The 19,485-nt window shown below is 36.5% G+C and overlaps 2 protein-coding genes across 4 annotated transcripts in view; both read right to left on the bottom strand.

Annotated features, from left to right (window-relative positions):
* Positions 1 to 3,175, bottom strand: part of LOC127959742 (xin actin-binding repeat-containing protein 2) — a 29,698-nt gene extending 26,523 nt beyond the window's left edge. The window contains exon 1 of the mRNA XM_052559100.1: positions 2,572 to 3,175. Within this exon, the coding sequence (XP_052415060.1) occupies positions 2,572 to 2,757 (186 nt within the window). The 5' untranslated portion in view covers positions 2,758 to 3,175. The remainder of the gene's footprint in view (positions 1 to 2,571) is intronic.
* A 4,985-nt stretch (positions 3,176 to 8,160) lies between these two features.
* LOC127959967 (sodium channel protein type 2 subunit alpha-like) overlaps positions 8,161 to 19,485 on the bottom strand; it is a 36,515-nt gene continuing 25,190 nt past the window's right edge. For all 3 annotated transcript variants that reach the window (XM_052559474.1, XM_052559473.1, XM_052559472.1), the window contains exons 19-27: positions 18,305 to 18,459; positions 18,034 to 18,207; positions 17,792 to 17,914; positions 15,595 to 15,876; positions 15,427 to 15,480; positions 14,511 to 14,652; positions 14,095 to 14,195; positions 13,726 to 13,996; positions 8,161 to 12,229 (exon numbers count right to left, since the gene is read on the bottom strand). In XM_052559474.1, coding sequence (XP_052415434.1) covers positions 11,034 to 12,229; positions 13,726 to 13,996; positions 14,095 to 14,195; positions 14,511 to 14,652; positions 15,427 to 15,480; positions 15,595 to 15,876; positions 17,792 to 17,914; positions 18,034 to 18,207; positions 18,305 to 18,459 — 2,498 coding nt within the window. In that variant the 3' untranslated portion in view covers positions 8,161 to 11,033. The remainder of the gene's footprint in view (positions 12,230 to 13,725; positions 13,997 to 14,094; positions 14,196 to 14,510; positions 14,653 to 15,426; positions 15,481 to 15,594; positions 15,877 to 17,791; positions 17,915 to 18,033; positions 18,208 to 18,304; positions 18,460 to 19,485) is intronic.

Raw genomic sequence — 19,485 nt, 5'->3', positions numbered from 1 at the left:
CATTTAACACTAATGGATCCTTTCTGATGCACAGAAGGTTCTTTTAAGTTAGATTATTACAGTGTTTTTCACACAAAGAATAGGTGAAAGGTTCTTTATCAACCCAAAATGGTTTTTGTATTGCATTACCTTGAAACCCTCTTTGTTTAACAGGATGGATCTACACTGGGTGAAATGTGTTTATACTCTAAACTCAGCTTGGAGTACTACACTTCTAGTGGTATCTGATATCAAGCAAGGCAAAATATATAATAAATAAACAAGCAATGGAAAGGGGAAGAGTTGAACTTTGTGAATGATGGGCATTGCAGTTCTTTTACTGCATATTCTGTGTGATTCTGCTCATTATAGATAATACACAGTGAGATCTTACAACAATACAACAAAACATAACTGGCCTATAGTTCTCAAAGAATATGATGATCATCACCACAACGTAACACAATATTCAATCTCTTCTTTTTTGACTCAAAGCTTTTGTTAGTTTATGTGTGTGTGTGTGTTGTGTGTGTTCTTGCAAGTATGAGTAGAATCAAACCATGCTAAACTAATAAGTTCATTCTCATTTCTTTAAATGTCTATATCTATATCTCTCTCACTTTTTTTCTGTTAGCTTTACTCTGCCCCCACACACACATTACCCATATGCAAATTATAGGGTTATTTATACAAAAGCCAGTGTTGCGGAAAGAACCCCAAAAATACATTTGAAATAACATAGTGAAACGTGTGTGTGTGTGTGTGTGTGTGAGAGAGAGAGAGAGCACGTCAGCACACAGTTGCTCTGCTTCCCACAAGTTTATTGCCAGTAGCTGGCTCTGTTGTGGGTGTCTGTAGCTTTGTTGTGTGTGTGTGTGTGTGTGTGTGTGTTTGTTCCTATGTAAAAGGGCAGCAAAACGAGCTTTCCAGCACAGAGCAGTTTGCCAAACTATGAAAACTATGAAACACATAATTTAAACTGATTTTCTTTCTTAATCTACTGTCTCTCTCAATCATATCTTAGCTCCTTTCATGTCCGCTCTTTCAGTTTTCATTCTTGGATCACTTATTTCTCATCTGTCTCATTAATTTTTCATTCTCAGCCATCCCATCAGTGTCACTTCACTGAACTGTGACTGTTGAACACTAAACTTTCAAAGCCGTTCTTTGAAGTACGGTAACTTACAGTAGCACGAACCTGGGATCCCCTTGAACAGTTTACCCTCATGAAAAGACCAACAGAAGTTTTTAATGCTGGTCACCATCACTGGATGCAGATGTGCTGGTGTTTACCTACTATCACTATAAAGATTATGCTGGTTGAACAGTTTTATAAGCTATGTTGTGCTAGTAAATACTGTAGCTTGGCTAAATTCCAAACCTGAGCGTGGAAGATAAAGCTGGTCTTCTGAGCAGGCTACCCTGCTAATTATCAGGTTTGAGAAATTGGATATGCTGCTCTGATAACATAGCTGACTAAAATGTAAGTATGCTTTGAAAACAAAATCCCAAGTTTATTGCAAGTTGAACCAAACCTCGTCCAGCTAAACAAGTTAGAGAAAGAACAGGATCTGGGTCGCTTTGCTTTTCCTTTCTATTCATAATCTATTATATATATTAGCACACCATCACTTCACTTTCACATTTACAGTACTGTATATCTGAAAACTAGAAAAAGTAATGCATAGGACACTTACTGTAGACATACAAAAGACTGATGAGGGAAACAAAAGTCACTGCTATGATCTCCAGATTTCTTCTGCAGACATTTGTCAGACCTGACAGGATGCCAGATTGTTGGAAATTCATGGAATTACACTATCGTTTAAAATTTTGAGAAGGGTATCACAGTTTCCACAAATATATTAAGCAGTTCAGCTGTATATCAGGATTTTAGAATGATTTCTGAAGGATCATGTGACACTGAAGGATGGAGGAATGATGCTGAATCATTTTTAAATATGTTAAAACATAATAATTCACAATATTACTGTTTTCACTTTATTTTTTATTTAAATAAATGTAGCCTTGGTGAAAAAATAGCCTTTTCTTTAAAAGTGTAAATCAATTTTGCTGGCCCCAAAAGTTTTACACTATAGCTCTCTCTAACCTGATGCATTTATGAGTTTATTGTAAAACATCCATAAGTCATCTTCCTTACCAAGTCTTTCAATTCATTGTGTTACTGCGTGTGGGCACTTAAAAAAATAAAATAAAATAATAATAATAATAATAAAGACAGAGAATTAAAATACCAAAGAACGATAATGGGAAACAAACAGACCCTCAAAAATATCAGTAATACAGATCTCCATATTATATTTGGAATACTGGAAAATCTGCTTTAAATGTCTTGGGAATAGATGACTGACTCTTTTTCAACATGCAGCAACAGCTGTGTTCATAGTTTTTTTTTCTCTCCCTCTCTCTCTCTTCTCTTTCTCCATCTGCTCTCTCTCTTTGGTCATGTTGCAGCCATCAGCAAAATATCAGAAAAATGACATCTTACTGCATACATTATCTCTCTTCATCAACAGACACTCAAGAGTCTTCTTTCCATTCTCATTCTTTCTCTCTCGCTCTAAGACTCACCACATGTTGCACTGGCGGTTTCTCAAACATTTGCTTCAGGCTGCTGAGTGGGATGTCAAACTTCTCAATGCGCCTGTTCTCCTCTAGGTCCTCTTTAGCGTCCGCAGGCCGCAGGGCGAGAGGAGACGAATGAGCACACCCTCCTTCTTTCGACACCTCGGGTCCATTTCCTGATTGAATTTCCATTGTTCAAGAAACCAGATATTCCAGCCTCCCCCACGAGAGCAGAGAGGACCACTACTGAGAGACCGGACAGAGGAAAAGAGACACGGTGAGAGAGAGAGGAAAAGAGAGCGAGAGAGGGATGTGGAGGAAGAAGTGCGTGGCACAGTTGTGGTGTCTAGGAGGCCGAACCAGACGGACAAACCGAGGACGGCCTTGAAGGAGGAGAAAAAGAAAGAAAAGAAAAAAAGGTCTCTGTTGACTAATGCTATGAATTCCCTTCCAGTAAACACAATAGTCACATGCACAATCAGAATCCCAAAGTTAAGTTTTTCAAAAGCGCTGCAGTTGAGTAAAACATAATCACACACACTCCTGCCAACAGGAAATGAACATCACTCCTGACAAATCATGGAAACTTGACACAACACCCTTTCCTTTCAACACACACACATTCCCTAAAAAGAAAATCCACCCTGAGACTGTATCCTGCACACAGCCATAAATTAAAAAAAAAAAAACTCCTACCTCGAGAAAAAAAAAAAAGCCATACAGTACAGATTAAGGTCCTATGAGGCCACCGGGAATCTAGGGGAAACACATGGTTGTTCATTCAAAATGGAAGCTTTCATGGATTCAAAATTACATTTTATATAAGAATCACAACTTTCTATCTCCAAATTACACATTTTGGTAATACTTCAAACTTTCTATTATGCAACATGGACTCATTTAGCAGCTGATAAAACTGAGATGTAGTTTTGCAGTATCTTGTTTGCATATGGTGAGAAATTAAATCACAAACATAATGATATATACTATATCTATTTGTAACTTTTATATTTTATATTTTATATTTGCAGTGCCTGATTTCCATACTTTAATCCATCCTTTCAGCATGTTTAGGAATATTGTAGGTTACATACAAGCTCTATTAACAGTATCTGTCCGCAATAACCACAATATTTTGACAAAAAAGGTAGCAAAAATAAAAGACAATTTAAACGTTTACACAAACTAAAGTAAATAAATAAAATAAATGATGTTTATGATTTCTAATTATTATTATTGAGAAACTGCCTATTAGAACGCTTAAGAATGGAGCTGAAAATCCAGCTTTGCCAATACAGGAATAAATTACATTTAAAATAAATTAAAATAGAAAACAGTTAAATTGTAATTATATTAATTATACACTGGATTGTAATACAGAGGTCAGCACTATATAATAGACATGGACAAATGGACAAAGTGTCATGGTGGCAGCAAGATATAACAAAACCTGAGTTTTTTCATGAAAGAGAAAACTTTTATCTTTTGACATTATATCATGTTGCGCCTGTTTGAGACATTGTGTTACTGTCATGCATATTTCAGTTTGTTTTCACAGACAACTGAAATAATTTCCTGTGCCAATCAACAGCATTCCATAGATGCAGCTGATAGAGTTGAACTTTAAGCAGGAAAAATAGCCTGCTACTGCAGTGTAAACTCATTTTTATTTGTCCATGACTGAATTATCTGACAGGAAATGGCCATGAACGGATGGGTGAATGGAGGAAACCGTTATATATAAACTGGGGGGAGGATTCTGTGACCAGCATCACTTAAGTAAATGAATTCCAGGCAGGACACGTTCAGACGGTTGAGTCATGGATCAAGACAGGTGAAAACATACTGTATGACCTAGATTCACACACTCTTACCTTCTGCTATATTGGATGCTTGTAGTTCACAGAGGAGACTGTAGGAATGGTTGGTGAGGCGAAAAGAAGGAGACTGGAGAGATAATGGAAGAGGGGGAATGATGGTGTCAAGTTAATGCAAACTAATGATAAGAGAATTAAGACACGACTGTAAGGGGAGAGAGGATGAGAATGTCACAGAAATGCATTATTCAACCCACAGAAACACAGCTCACTTACAGGCCTGTCCACTCATCTTACATACTACACACACACACACTCACACACACACACCAAAAGACAGAGACAGACAAATCCAGCTAAAGGTTACCCATACATGTTTTAATGGCACACAAACTGATGATATTAAAACTCTAGACATCTTACACAAGGGCCAATGTCTTTTTTATTTATTTTTTTGAGGCAAAAACCTATCATAATGTGCTTTGTCTCTAAAAGTAGTCTACGATACTCAGTGAAGAAGTCATGTACATGCGTAAACGTAAAATTATAGTTCACTCACTCACCTTAATGTCATTCCAAACTTGCATGACTTTATTTCTTATGTGGAACCTACCGTAAAAGAAGATATTTTTGAAAAATGTCTGTTTTTTGGCACATATGATGGAAGTCAAGAAATCTGTCTGGTAACCTCCAGTCCTTGCATTCCCCTTACATTCTTCAACATGTCTTCTTTTATGTTTCACGGAATAAAGAAAGTTTGAAATGACTTGAGGGTAAATAAATGATGGCAGAATAATCAAGCAATTTTGTAGTTAAAATATAAAAGAAAATATAAATAATACTACTACAAATAATAATTGAAATTTATTAAAAGTTTGATCTTTTAAAACTTAAACTTTAAAAAAGCAAAGATTGCCAACGGAACTTATATTTGATTTGGCATTAACTGATATTCATTTAATTTTATACTTAGCAAAATTAAGCATATTTAAATAAATCTATTTTAGACCATTTGTTTAATAGTCTTAGGAAAATTATTAGAAGCTACTTAGTTTTATTAGTTAATGAGCAACTATTAAAAAATAAACAACAGAGGGCCTTACACATATCCTTGAGGTATACCCTGAATTACCATTAGAAAGTATCATTCAGTTGAATGACTGTGATGATTTGTCATCCACAAGTGACAACTAACATGAGACTGAATGTGCATCAAATTTTCAAAGTAGAATTCTACATTTTTTGTTTACCATAGGAAAAACTCAACCCTCTAAAAATTTTTTAAATAAAAATAAATAAATAAATAAAAGAATGTATATGTTCTTGGTTCTTGTAATGCATATTATTTTCTTTAAATCACACTCAATTATACTGTACTCTTGTGTTGGCAACCATTTTCAATTTCATGAAAATATTTACTGGTGGTCATGGTGGTTGATTGTCATGTAACACACTGACTCAGGAATTGCTCCTATTTATAGTGTAAAAGACTTCATTGACAATGTGTTGAATCTTTTATCTCAGTTCCTCACAATCAAGGTATTCCCAGAGCAGAGATGAGATTGCTCCTCACCAGTAAAGAACAGTGTTTGTGAAATTAGGTTGTTTTTCTCTGTTTTTCTCTCTCATTCGATCTCTCCCCTCACTTGACCTACTTAGCCTCTACATCTGGCAATGTGTGTTAAATGCAAGGGTCTTGCTAAACTATGGGCTTGAACTTTAAGGAGCACATTTATCTATTTGGTACAAAGAGGAAAAATTTTACACTCTGTTGCAATTTGGTAAAATGCTTGTACTTTCCTTTTAGTTCAGATGGTGAGATGATTTTTCCTACTGTTTTTTTTTTTTTAACATCGTCATGCCTTTTATTTTCCCACATTTTACTTTATTGGAAAAAGTGAGCTGGTTACATTCAGAAGCAGTTACTCACAGTTTTTAAAGAGCCATGCACACTCAGAAACACATGTAAACACACAGTAAAGATTGGTTACACTTTAGATTAGGAACTCTATTCACTAGCATACATATTACTAGCATATTGGCTGATTATTAGTATTTATAGATACCTTATGCTGCATGACAATATTCTAGATCCATTAACCCAACCCAGTACCTAAACCTAAGCACTCTTGCTATCAATAAGCAGCAAATTAGGAGTTAACTGAGGGAAATTTCTGTGAATATATTCCCTAATCTAAAGTGTCATATTACATGACAGTCATATTGCCATTTTGTAATGTGCACCATAACATTACCGTTATATTATACAGTGATTCAGGTTCTAATATACAGACTTATTTGAATTGTTATGCACATAAAAGCTAAAATTGTACAAATGTATGTAGAATACCATCGCTTGTTTTGTAAATTATTTAAAGCTTTAGGTGTAAAACAATATAATATTAAAGATGCTACACATCATCTAACATATAATTACATACCAAGAACATGTGTTTTAAACACATAAATCCTGACAAAAATTTTAATATGGTCCACCAGTTTTCAACCTTTTAGACTATATTGAACAATAAAAAAAGAATAATGCTTAGCAGTAAACTATATTTTGTTTGCAACCCATGTTTTCTGTATATATATATATATATATATATATATATTAGAGTGGTGCAACTCAAATAGGCTACTGTAACTCATCAGACTGACTATTTGCTGGAAAAGACAAGAAACAGAATTCTATTAGTCGTTTTAGTAAACACGCCATGGTGAAATTGTAGGCGATGGTTCCTTTAAGAAGAAATAATTAAAATCTCTGTTCCTGGTCATGTGGTGTGACGCCCGATGCTGGTGAACAAGTGAAGGACAAACGTCCATCATATAACACGTGGACCCCTCGTTTAACCGCAGGAGGGCGCCATGAACTATTCAGAATGAGACTTTATTGACATGGCTCTGGTACCAGCATCACTCACCAGCCCCACCTTTTTTTTCAGTTTGAATTGGTCGAGATTGTAATCTTCGCATATGTGATAGTATAATATTTTATTTTGCGGCTTTTCCTGAATAATTTGTTTTAGACAAAAAATATGTTGACGCCTTCACCTTATCTGTTCATGCATAAACATTTAAGCTTATCTCCCGCACCAGACCTCGCCACAAAGACAGTAAGAAAAAACGGCTCCTCTCAAAAGGGAATCCCACAGGGACAAACGCAGGCCTGTCTCTCTCTTTGACTAAACAGAAAGCATGAATGAATGAGTGTGGGAGAGAGGGGATGAGAGATGTTGAAAACAAGGGGTGTTGGTTGGGGAAAGCCTGATGAAAACCCCAAAGCACTATGGGTAGAAGCTGTGTGATCAATCACTGAGGGGTGTACCATGATGTCAGGTTGCCAGGCAACAGGAAGAAAAGCACTCCAGCAGGGTCACTCCTGATTACAGAGTGTTTCTCATGCACACACACACACACACACACAGTCTTGGGTCTGTTGAAACGAGAGTCTAGCAGCAGTACTAGAAGGATGATTGCAGCTGTTCATCTTACCGACCAGACTAAATTTAGGCCAGCTCCTGTTTGAGCGGCCCTTACCTCTCTCTTACACCTCCTTCCACTTTTCTTTTCCTTTTTCCAGCAGAGATCTGTTTGTGATATCCAGAGGCATAAATGTTCAAAAGATGAAGGTTATATTGACTGATAGCTATTTGTTATATTTGTTATTCATTAATTATTGAATGGCACAACTATACCAACACAGACCGAAGACAAATGCTGCATATCTGACAAAAAACATTTCCAAAATAAACGTCTTAGGCTTTTCAGTTACTGGCTTCCCAAAATGTGCTTTATTTTGGAAAACTACAGTGAATGTCTGCAAACTCTGCTCCGCTTCAGAGGAAATCAATTCATATTGCACATCCAAAACAAAAGGTAGCGCACGATTGCAAATCATGAACATTTTCAAGTAACCCAACAACACCAAAAAAAAAAAAAAAAGTATGCATTTCTCTGTTGCGATTCTCTCTCGAAATTATCTGCGATGTGTTTCATAATGAATATAATAAGCATAACTTTTGGTACAAAAAATATGATCTTTATTCTTTTGGCTTTTAAATAATGTCACCATGTAGTAGTTACTATAGTGCATGCAGTTTACTACCACACTACGAATGAAATATGACGACCACTGATTGCTTCATAAATTTTTATGTACATTTAAACCAGGACCTGGCCTTCACATGTAGCACTGTGCAAAAAGAAATATAAACAAAATAAATTAATAAAAAATAAAAAAATAAAAAAAATACATGAGCTTGAAACTACTATTTACAATATAAACAATAAAGAGAATGAGAATAAAGCACATCGATGGTGGCCCCAGTACATACAGTCAAAACACACACATATAGATCTCGCTCACATAAATAAGCTCTCATATTCTTTTTCTCTTTCACATTCGCACCGCTCACACATGCATCCAAATGACAGTTTAAGTGGCGTGTAAAAGTGCTCCTCTACAGAGTTGAGTACAGAGGTGAGATACAGCGTGCCATTATATACATACAAAATCACCACCACTAGATCAACAGAAGAGCTCATGTCATAATCGCATTATTAAGCCGAACTCAGGGTGTTGCTTTTACTCGGCAACAGACATCGAACTTCAAAATGAGGAAAATAGTTTTTCAGTAGAGATCCACTGACAGGTTGACCTGCACCTATGCACGGAATGATTCGGAAGATATATATTTATATATATATATATGCATGTTTTTTTTTTTTTTTTTTTTAAATAAAAAGAGGTGAGACATGTGGCTGTCTGGTACAGAGACAATCAGTAGTGTTACACTGCCGTTTCCTATCACGTGCACCAGTGAGTGTACATTCAGGCTTCCAGAAGTCTGTTATCATTATAGTAGTTTCACAGAGCGGTGGACATCTCTCTCTCTCATATGTGCCTCATATGTGGTTTAGAATGTTTAGGGTTCAACGAACAGCTTTTGTTGCATAATATTCCACTGGAAATTACTGCAATTTGTACCTTAAATAAGCTAAAATAAAGGTTTGAATGAGGCACTTAAAAAACTAAGTAAACTGTGCCAGCATCTGGAGGGTTTACAGGCCAAGATGTACAGCTTATATTTTTTGATAAAACGCTTACATTTAATTGTCTGTAAAAGAAACAAAAATAATAAGCTGTGAAATTAAAAGTTGCCTAAATTGACATATTTGCACTATTTTTTTAATATTATTACTGTGGTTGTTCCCATTCCAGAACCGTGTTGTTATGCACCTTGTGCCAGGCACAGACACAGACAGCAACTTCTGATCAGACCGCTTTTTTTTTTGTCTGTTGATATAATAAACATAAGAAGAACTTTATCTACTTGAAGAAAAAAAACATTCAAAATATAGGATGTGGCCCCTTTAAGATATACATAAATAAAAAATCTATTCATGTGGTACAATACCCAAGGAAATCACATCATCTCTCTTCTTGGTCTCTTCGTGCAGATATTGTGCAAGGTTATTGGCATTTTCATGAAAACAGAGTTGAAAAATAAAAGACAAGATTAGATAAGTGATTATATCACACTATTCTTCTGATGTTAACATGTATAATCTATAATACATCATATAATGTTAAAGTTTTGTGGTTCTACTATACACGTGGCTGTAAACAGTGTTCATTTTAATGATTAATTGGATGGCCTGTTTAACTTCGTTTATAAGTGCCTTATACCTGTAGAAACACAAAAATTGTGTCAATTGAACATACATTGAACCCAGAACATTCATCAATGGGTTTGAGTAAAAATGTTGGCTCATTCTGCTATCAACAGTGGAAGATGTCAAATGGTTCAGTTAATCAATTTTTTTGTGTTTGTGTTCAGTAAGGCGGTGCAGACATGCATCTTCATCCAGAAATAATAACATTCTATGTGTGAAAGTCCTGATTAGTACAGTAGCATTCTGCTCTCAGCTTACTGAGCAGTTGATTTTGTAGCACTTAGAATCTACCGGTGTGTGTGTGTGTGTGTGTGTGTGTGTCTGTGTGTGTGGTTTGTTCGGTATATGCTAACGCTAAAGTAAATGAGGTCCTGTTCAGATATTCACTACTGGGTATGATCGACATTTCCCAGCCCCCTTCACAGACGTGCCCTTAAATGAAGTAGTTCAGACAATCAAACCCATGAGTAGAAAAGTTCAACATGAATAAAAAAATGAGCTAACAAAAATGTGCAGGTTTATAATACGCCATTCAATAAGAAAGACACCAGCGGTAGTGTTAGCACTAGCTACTGATGATTATAACATTAGTTGCTTTCAGTCTTCGGGATTGTGTAACAACACTCAAAACTAAAAGACGAACTCACACACCACTCTGTACTTGCCATTTTGTTTCACACCAACGTCTTTAGGGATTCAACAGGCATACTCAAGTGTGTGTGTGTGTGTGCGTGTGTTCGTCGTGTCGACACTGGCACTGTCCTTGAATCAACGCTTTCCGTCAACACCATAAATGCACCCTAAGGCTAGCTCGTTTAGACACACGCACATACACACACTCCGCCTCACACATACTCAGTTTGGCATTAGTTCCAAAACCGGTTGAGGTGAATTGCACCCCAGTGCACACGCTCCGCTCTGTAAACAGTGTCTCAGTTAAAAAGAACAGTCTCTGTTTCAGTCCCTCGTTCATTTTTTTCTGTCTCTTGCATCTTTTGCTTTGTACTCCTTTTCCCTCCTCTCCTTTTCGTATTTGTCTTTCTCTGACTTGGCCACACTGTTATAAGACGGCGGAGAGGCAGAGGAAGGAGTCATATCCGTTTTTTCCGATGCAGAGTTCTCTTGAAACTTTTCAATGACGAGCACCTCTTTCTCCGGGATGCACCCACTCCCATCTTGCAGCTGCTGTCGGTAGGCTTCGGAGGCCTTCTTTACCGTTTGCCTTATACGGTACCGTCGGAAGGCCCTCTGGATGACGATGGCCGACATCTCCTCCTGTTTCCTGCGGAGAGTTGTCGTGATTGGCTCGTAGGAGACTTTGGAGGGATTGGAGGCCATGAAACGATCCTCCATTTGTCCCCTCAGGGCATCCATCTCGCCCTCCTCTCCCAGTACCCTCAGGGTAAAGGCGAACAGGATATCCAGGCAGTGGATGCGGTCTCCACTGACCATGGGCAGGTCCATGGCTATGAGCTGGATCTTGTTTGGCTTGGGGATACGTAACGGAGGATCCAAAGCATCGGCAAATTCAGAAAGCTTCTCGTACTCCACAAACTGCGTGGCGTCAGGATCGAATCGCTCCCAGACTTCATAGAACATTTCAAAGTCGTCCTCGCTCAGTGGTTCAGCGCTCTCCTCTGTGGCTACGCTGAAGTTCTCCAAGATCACGGCGATGTACATGTTCACCACAATCAGGAAGCAGATGATAATGTAGCTTACAAAGAAGAAGATGCCGACCGAGGGGTTTCCGCAGTCGCCGCGGTACATACTGCCTGGGTGCTCCAATTCGCTGTCGCAATCCGGATCTTGCTTGTTCAGTATGGGTGCCAGGAGGCCGTCCCATCCAGCTGAAGTTGTAATCTGGAACAAGCAAAGCATCGAGTTCCCGAATGTCTCAAAGTTAAACATGTCATCGATCCCCGCCTCGTGCTTCACGTAGGCAAAGTTGGACATTCCGAAGATGGCATAGATAAACATGACCAGGAACAGGAGGAGGCCAATATTGAACAAGGCAGGAAGTGACATCATCAAGGCAAACAGGAGTGTACGAATGCCTTTGGCTCCTTTGATGAGACGAAGAATACGGCCGATTCTGGCAAGTCGGATGACTCGGAATAACGTTGGCGATACAAAATATTTCTCAATCATATCAGAGAGGAACATGCCTGACAAAAAAACAAAAGTTGAGTAAGTGATCTCAGGAATAAATGTATTTTCCATACTATTTGAGCTTAAAAGAATAGTTCACCCTAAAATGAAAATTACCCCATGATTTACTCAACCTCAAGCCACCCTAGGTGTATGACTTTCGTCTTTCAGACAAATACAATTGGTAGTTATATCAAAAATGTCCTTACTCTTCCAAGCTGTATAATGGTAGTGAACAGGGCTTTAAAATCTGAAGCCCTATTCGCTGCCATTGAATAATCAAAAACTGCATCCATAAATCATAAAAAGCACTCCACAAAGCTCCGGGGGGGTGGGGTGGGGGATATTAATAAAGTCCTCCTCAAGTGCACCAATGTGGTGGTTTAAGATAAATATCCTTATTTAAAATGTTATAAGCTGTAAATCTCTACAGTTGCTTCTGCTAACTGTCATACCCATGTTCACGTGAGGATGGTGTCCAGGGGATGACATAGGATGCAAACGTGGAAGTGACAAATACAGAAGTGCAGAAGAGAGAGCAAAATGAAAACACTAGTCATAAATTAGAAATACACCACAAGAAAAATTGAGTATTTCGATATAAGCCACGAGGAAACTGGCTATCCTTTGTTGTAAACAAAAAATATTCTTACCGAATATTCATGAATTTCTCATAATTGTGCAAAAGATACAGTAGTTAGCAGAAGCTAGAGTTAAGTTTATACATTTTTAAATAAGGATATTTTTCTTTTGCATCCCTTCACTTTAGAAGGACATTATTAACCCTCTGGAGCTGTGTGGATCAATTTTTATGATAGATGGATAAATTTTTTTGGGCTTTGAAGCCTATATATATATATATATATATATATATATATATATATATATATATATATATATATATATATATATATAATTCTGATTGTATTCGTCAGAAAGAAGAAAGTCATATACACCTAGGATGGCTTGAGTGTGATTAAATCATGGGGGTAATTCTCACTTTTGGGTGAACTTAACCTTAAGATGATGGCCAAAGCATGCTCAAATATAGTACAGCATTCCCAACATTACAAGAAGACATTAGCCTAAACTGTCTCCTTTGGACGATTTGGATTTTAGATCAATTAAGGTGCGTTTACACTAGTGAAATTATGTGGACAAAAATTACATTGTTTATTGTGAATAGTGAAGCAATGTTTGAAGTGCAGCTCGAAGAGAAGTCACTTTCAAACCATGCAGCTTTCTGTTGTTTAACACAGCGGATCTGTTTGACCAAATTAAATCCATTGCAAAATCTGAATGGGGAAAACTTGCAGATCGCACAGATTCCAACAGAAATTACTGGATTTTGTCAGTGACAATTCATATAACAACATTAAATGTGATCGCACCTTTTCTGTCAAGAAGAAACACGTATGAAATGTTTCTAAAATATGTTTCTTGCTTAAATCTTCAAAATGTTATTATAGTTTAATGCTAGTAATAGTCTGTAGAACCTCCAAGACTTTCTTACCAACAATTGAGAGAATCACCACTACAAAGTCAAACACATTCCAGCCAACGGTGAAGTAGTAGTGCCGCAGGGAGATCATCTTGAGCACACATTCTCCAGTGAAGAGGATGATGAAAACCAGGTTTATCCAGTACAGAATATTGTCCATATCCTTTGTCTGATCGTCGGTTTCCACCATCATGGTCACCATGTTCAAGCAGATCAGGATCATAATCACAATGTCAAAGGCTTGTTTGGTGATGAAGTCAAAGATGAGGCCTTGAAACACGTTCTAAAGTGAAGTACAGAGTAACTGGCATTATTGAAACATTTTGTATTTAATATAATGGAAGTTCTTAGCAGTTAGGAGGCATAAGCTGTGTGTCATACCGCAGGCCTGGGAATTGGTTTCTGAGGCTTCTTAGATCCCAGTTTCTTCATGGCATTGTAATATTTCTTTTGTTCTTCTGTCATGAAGATATCCTGACCTCCTAGGTAAAGAGCAAATGCAGAAAGCTGGTTACAACCACGGTTTCGTTATGTCACAACACAAATATAATGACAGTTCAGTCCAAACCAGGTCCTATTTATCTCTCAATACATTACCACTGTGTGCGCTTTACAAACAAAACCAGTTCAAAGAATTAATATTGTGTGCTCTCTAAACAAAGACACAGACTGTGTACATATCACATTGCATCTCTTCGAAAGCAAACTGAACAAACACACAGTGGTTGATTGAGACTGCACACTGTAATATGCACAATATTCCTTATCACTAAATTCACCTTCCTCAGTTTAAATACTTATCTTTTTCTTCTGCTGATTGAAGTTATCGATGATGACACCAATGAAGAGGTTAAGAGTAAAGAAGGAGCCGAAGATAATGAAGATGACAAAGTACAGGTACATGTAAAGGTTTGATTCATAGTCAGGCTGCTGCTCCAACTGCGGGTACAAAAAAATATTGTGTGTTATTACACATTTGCATTACTAATATGCACCACAACTTACTCGTCATAAGCATACTCCTGCTTAAACATAAAAAAACTGCTCACAATTGTCTATGTATTGTAAAAAAGATGTTTTAATATATATATATATATATATATATATATATATATATATATCCCAATTATTTTAAAATTATTTACCTTTCATTTAAGTTCAATTATTAAATCACAGTTATTCATTATTAATTTGTTTACTTCAAAACAAGTATACAGTAAATTGTATTTTTGTGTATCTATAAATATTTAAAATATACAACTATAATGTTCATTAAGTCATATAATTATGCATAGTATTTATATATATTAATCAGATCATTAATATATTGAATTAATAATTGTAATATGAAAGTTATAAATTCTTTTTAAAAATAGTAAATGTTGAAAAGCCCAATGAACAAATATACATAATGTGTATTTTCAGTTAAAGTAAACCACAACAAATATCAATCTAAATAACCTAAATACAATGATCCTCAGTTTAAATATTTTTTTACATTAGTTTAAATATTTTTTTACATTTATGGATCTCCTCGAATGAGGTTGACAGTCTAATAGTTTTAAATTGTGTAGTCATAAATTAAAAAAATACAATAGTACAAGCAGACAGTAATAGGTAATTATGGAAAAGAGTCAAAGGTGGTTTGAATGTAACAATGCAGTCTGAATGGTTAAAAAACCTCTGTTAACTGCACCGAAGAGAAACACTTACATCACGAGAATCCACAGCTGCATACATGATGTCCATCCATCCTTTAAATGTGGCCTTGTGAAAAAGAACAAAATCAATTTCAATAATATATCCTGTGAATATGCTAAAAAATAGAAAACCTCTTACTAAGCAAAACGTAAATCATAGTCGGGCTATGCATTCACTCACCACTTGCAGTAGTGCCAGGTATCCAGCTCCCACATTATCGAAATTAATCTTCACATTTTTCCAGCGCGCCGAGTCATTGTTCGCAATCAGGGCAAAGCAATCTGACCTGTTATTGACCACACTGATGGGAAACATCTCATCGTTGGTGATATTGACACAATGGTAGTATTTCCCCGCAAAAAGGTTCACCCCCATGATACTGAAGATCAGCCAGAAGATCAAACACACTAGTAGCACATTCATGATGGAAGGGATGGCTCCCAGCAGGGCATTTACTACAACCTAGAAGAAAAGAAATACATGTCACACACAGATACATTCATATTAATTCACTTCACACTCTTGCTATGGACACAAGAGCTGCGAAACTGCAATGAACTTCCTGAGCTTCTAAAGTGGATGGTTTACTTGCTGGTAAATACTAAATCCTTTCCATAGATTTAAGATAATGCAATTCTAGAAAATGACAAGATGATTTTCAAAAGGTTATAGGGTTTTAAGAATAGCAAACTAAGTCAGTTCTATCCTAAATTAAGACTGATTAGCTAAAAAAAAAAACAGAGCAGGCCTATTTGAATAATGGATAATGTCTCAATCTACCTATTATACTCTATATTTAATAGCTGAATATCTTTAATTATAAACCGACTGTAATTTTGTTAATGGAAAATAGGACTTAAACATACAAACATCTTGCTGGGATGTATCACACATATCTTTGAGCTACCAAAATGTGAAAAAAAAAATTAAAACAGAAAAAAAAAACCTTGTGGAGATATGATGACGTCACAACATTTGTTTACTGCAAATGAAAAGAGACACATAACAGAGAAAGAAATGTAAGGTCAAGTCACAAACACCACAAAACCCACCACAGAATCATCAGAATAGATCAGAGCTCTCAGCACAGCACAAGCAGAGAGGCATGCACACTACAGAGAAAGGTCTAAAAATACAACAGTCTACATACAATATTCATTTATTCATGTGATTAGGATGTTCTCATTAATATTCACCAACACCATGCAAAGGGACTACAGCTTCCCAACATTTAAAAAATTAAACAGTATTTTTGTGTGAGAGTGTGCTGTTTTTCTCAATAAGGACATGTTCTAGGATCAACTTCCTTGGTCCTGGGACAGCACTGGGGTGAACTGATCAGATTTTAAGGTTAGGGCTGATGTTAAAGAAATAGTTCATCCAAAAATAAAAAAAATTGTTTAAAATGGATTCACCCCCAGGACATCTAAGACGTAGATGTGATCAGAAATTTAGCATTACATAACTTGCTCATCAACGGACCTTCTGAAGTACATGGGTGCCGTCAGAATGAGTCCAAACAGATGATAAAAACATCACAATCTACAAATCCACACATCTCCAGTCCATCAATTAACATCTTGTGAAGTGAAAAGCTGCATGTTTGTAGTAAACAAATCCATCAAGTCATTTAAAGCTTAAACCTTGCTTTTGCACAATATATCAATAATCAAAAATAACGCTTTCTCCAATGAAAAAGTTCATACCCTTTTGTTCTCTGACATCAAAATCACCAGAAATATTTGTTTAGAACTGTTTTTACTTGTAAATGGTGCTCGATCTATGCATATTCTTCTCTTGAATCAGATGAGATGACTTTTTCACTAGAGACTAGACTAGTATTTTAGTTGGAAGGAATGGTTTGAAGTTAAAAATGTGTTAATGATGCATCTGTTTATTGCAAACAGATTCAATAAACAGATAAGCAGCCTTTTTGCTTCACAAAATTGACACTAAATAACACTTAATTGATGGACTGGAGTCATGTGAATTATTTGTGGACTATTGTGATGTTTTTATCAGCTTTTCGGACTCTCATTCTAATGGCACCCATTCACTGCAGGGTATCCATTGGTGAGTATGTGATTTGATGCTACATTTCTCCAAATCAGTTCCAAAGAAAAAACAAACAAATCTACATCTTGGATTGCCCCTGAGTGAGTAAATCTTGGGCAAATTTTCATTTTTACCAATTACATTTGCAACCACTGAAGCATAACTGTAATGTGAATTGTTGCATCACTAACCTTACCAGCCAGTTGTTACTCTGAAATGTTAAGGTTTGGTTAGAAACAAGGTTAGAAATCCAGGAACATGTCCTACTTGGTTAAATCACACCACGTGTGTGTTCATGTGTTTGTGTGTGCGTGTGTCTTACCCTCATTCCCTCAAAGCGCGACAATGCTCTCAAAGGTCTAAGAGCACGCAGTGTTCTCAGAGACTTAATGGCTGTTAGTTCAGAGTAACCAAGAGCATTTGCTACCAGACTCACTAATGACACCTGTAAAATAAAAACATGCAGCCAATCATGAAGGGACTGTGTTTAAACCCAGAGAATACACATTTCCACTTACACACACACTGTAAAGATGCAAAGCAGTATATGAGGTCCATACATACATCAACAATCAGGAAGTCAAGCCAACACCAGGCGTTGGTGAAGTATTTGACGAAGCCATAAGCAACCCACTTCAGAAGCATCTCCAAAATAAAGACGTATGTGAAGACTTTATCTGCGTATTCCAACACTGTCTTTATCGTCTTACGTTGCTCGATGTAAATGTCCTCAAAAGCCTGAACACACATACACATCAACAAATTTACTTGTAGTTTGTCTAATAAAACAATGACCGAGTGGGTGAATATATTGTGTTTGTGTGTGGGTGCTCACCAATGCTCCACTGCTGAGTAATATCATAAAGATGATAAAGGACTCAAACCAGTTGTGCTCTACAATAATGAAGCAGGTTTTCCTGAGAATCCACCAACTCTTCCCTTTTCCCGTCTCCACATCGACCTTACAGCACTGAAACCTAATCACACAGCCTGTGCAAAAGACGCAGAGAAAAGTAACATTGTTAGTGGACAGCAGAACAACTAAGCTCAGTGAAAAAGTCAACACTCCTAAAATGTCCTAAAAAGTCAATACTAAAAGTCTTGCTTTGGGACTATACAGTATATGACATAAAGGGGTTAAACTAGGTTTTGCTGAAGCAGTTCTTTCATGCTTCATTCTTTCATTTAGATCCATATCTTTGACCTTTAAACAGGCTGTTTTGTTACAGTACTTAATGTACCCTTTAAGACTTTTAATATTGTTTAATATTGTGCAAGTAACAGCATTTATTTTGAACAGGCATTTTTGTAACAATCCTTACTGTAACTTCGGATCAATTTAATGCATTTTGATGGATAAAATATCGAATTTCTTATTTAAAACACAGCCAACTTATTTCAAATAAGTATATTAGTTTCTGAGTATATTAGTCTTTACATACTGTAGTACATTTGAATCTTTTTCAGAACAACATCTATTAAATATGGTTTTCCAATCTGTGCTGCCCTTAAAGTTCAAAGCAGTATTCAGAACTCATTTAGCTTCTGTAACAATGTATGTGAGGGTGAAAACAGGAAAAATTAGCTGGGACTAATTAGAAATTGATCCTAATAAATGGCAATTCCATACCCACAATGGATTCAAGAAGAGTTTTCAGCCAATTGTAGTGCATTAGTGCCTTATTGACCTCAATTCACCCATTAGACCATCTTGACATGACAACAGTAATGCTCAAATCTCCTGCTATAATTGCTGTTTTCCCTAATTATCATTAACTGGCATGGAATTGGAGTGTTAACTGTGGGCAATAATTTAGAAAGGCTGTATTCCCTACAACAATAGACTACAATAACATCTAAATAGCTTTTAGGCTAATGATTAACATTAACCAATACTGGTTGTAGGTTAACATTAACCAGTATCTGGCACAGCCCACTGTTAGCTCGAGAAAAATAATTTCAAAGGTGGAGCAAGTTATCATGTTTGAAATAACATGCACTGGTGAATAAACCCAG

This window comes from Carassius gibelio, chromosome B6, assembly GCF_023724105.1.
Source record: "Carassius gibelio isolate Cgi1373 ecotype wild population from Czech Republic chromosome B6, carGib1.2-hapl.c, whole genome shotgun sequence".
Classification (NCBI taxonomy): Eukaryota; Metazoa; Chordata; class Actinopteri; order Cypriniformes; family Cyprinidae; genus Carassius; species Carassius gibelio.
The sequence above is the reverse complement of the archived record's forward strand: the minus strand, read 5'-3'. Positions and strand labels throughout refer to the sequence as shown.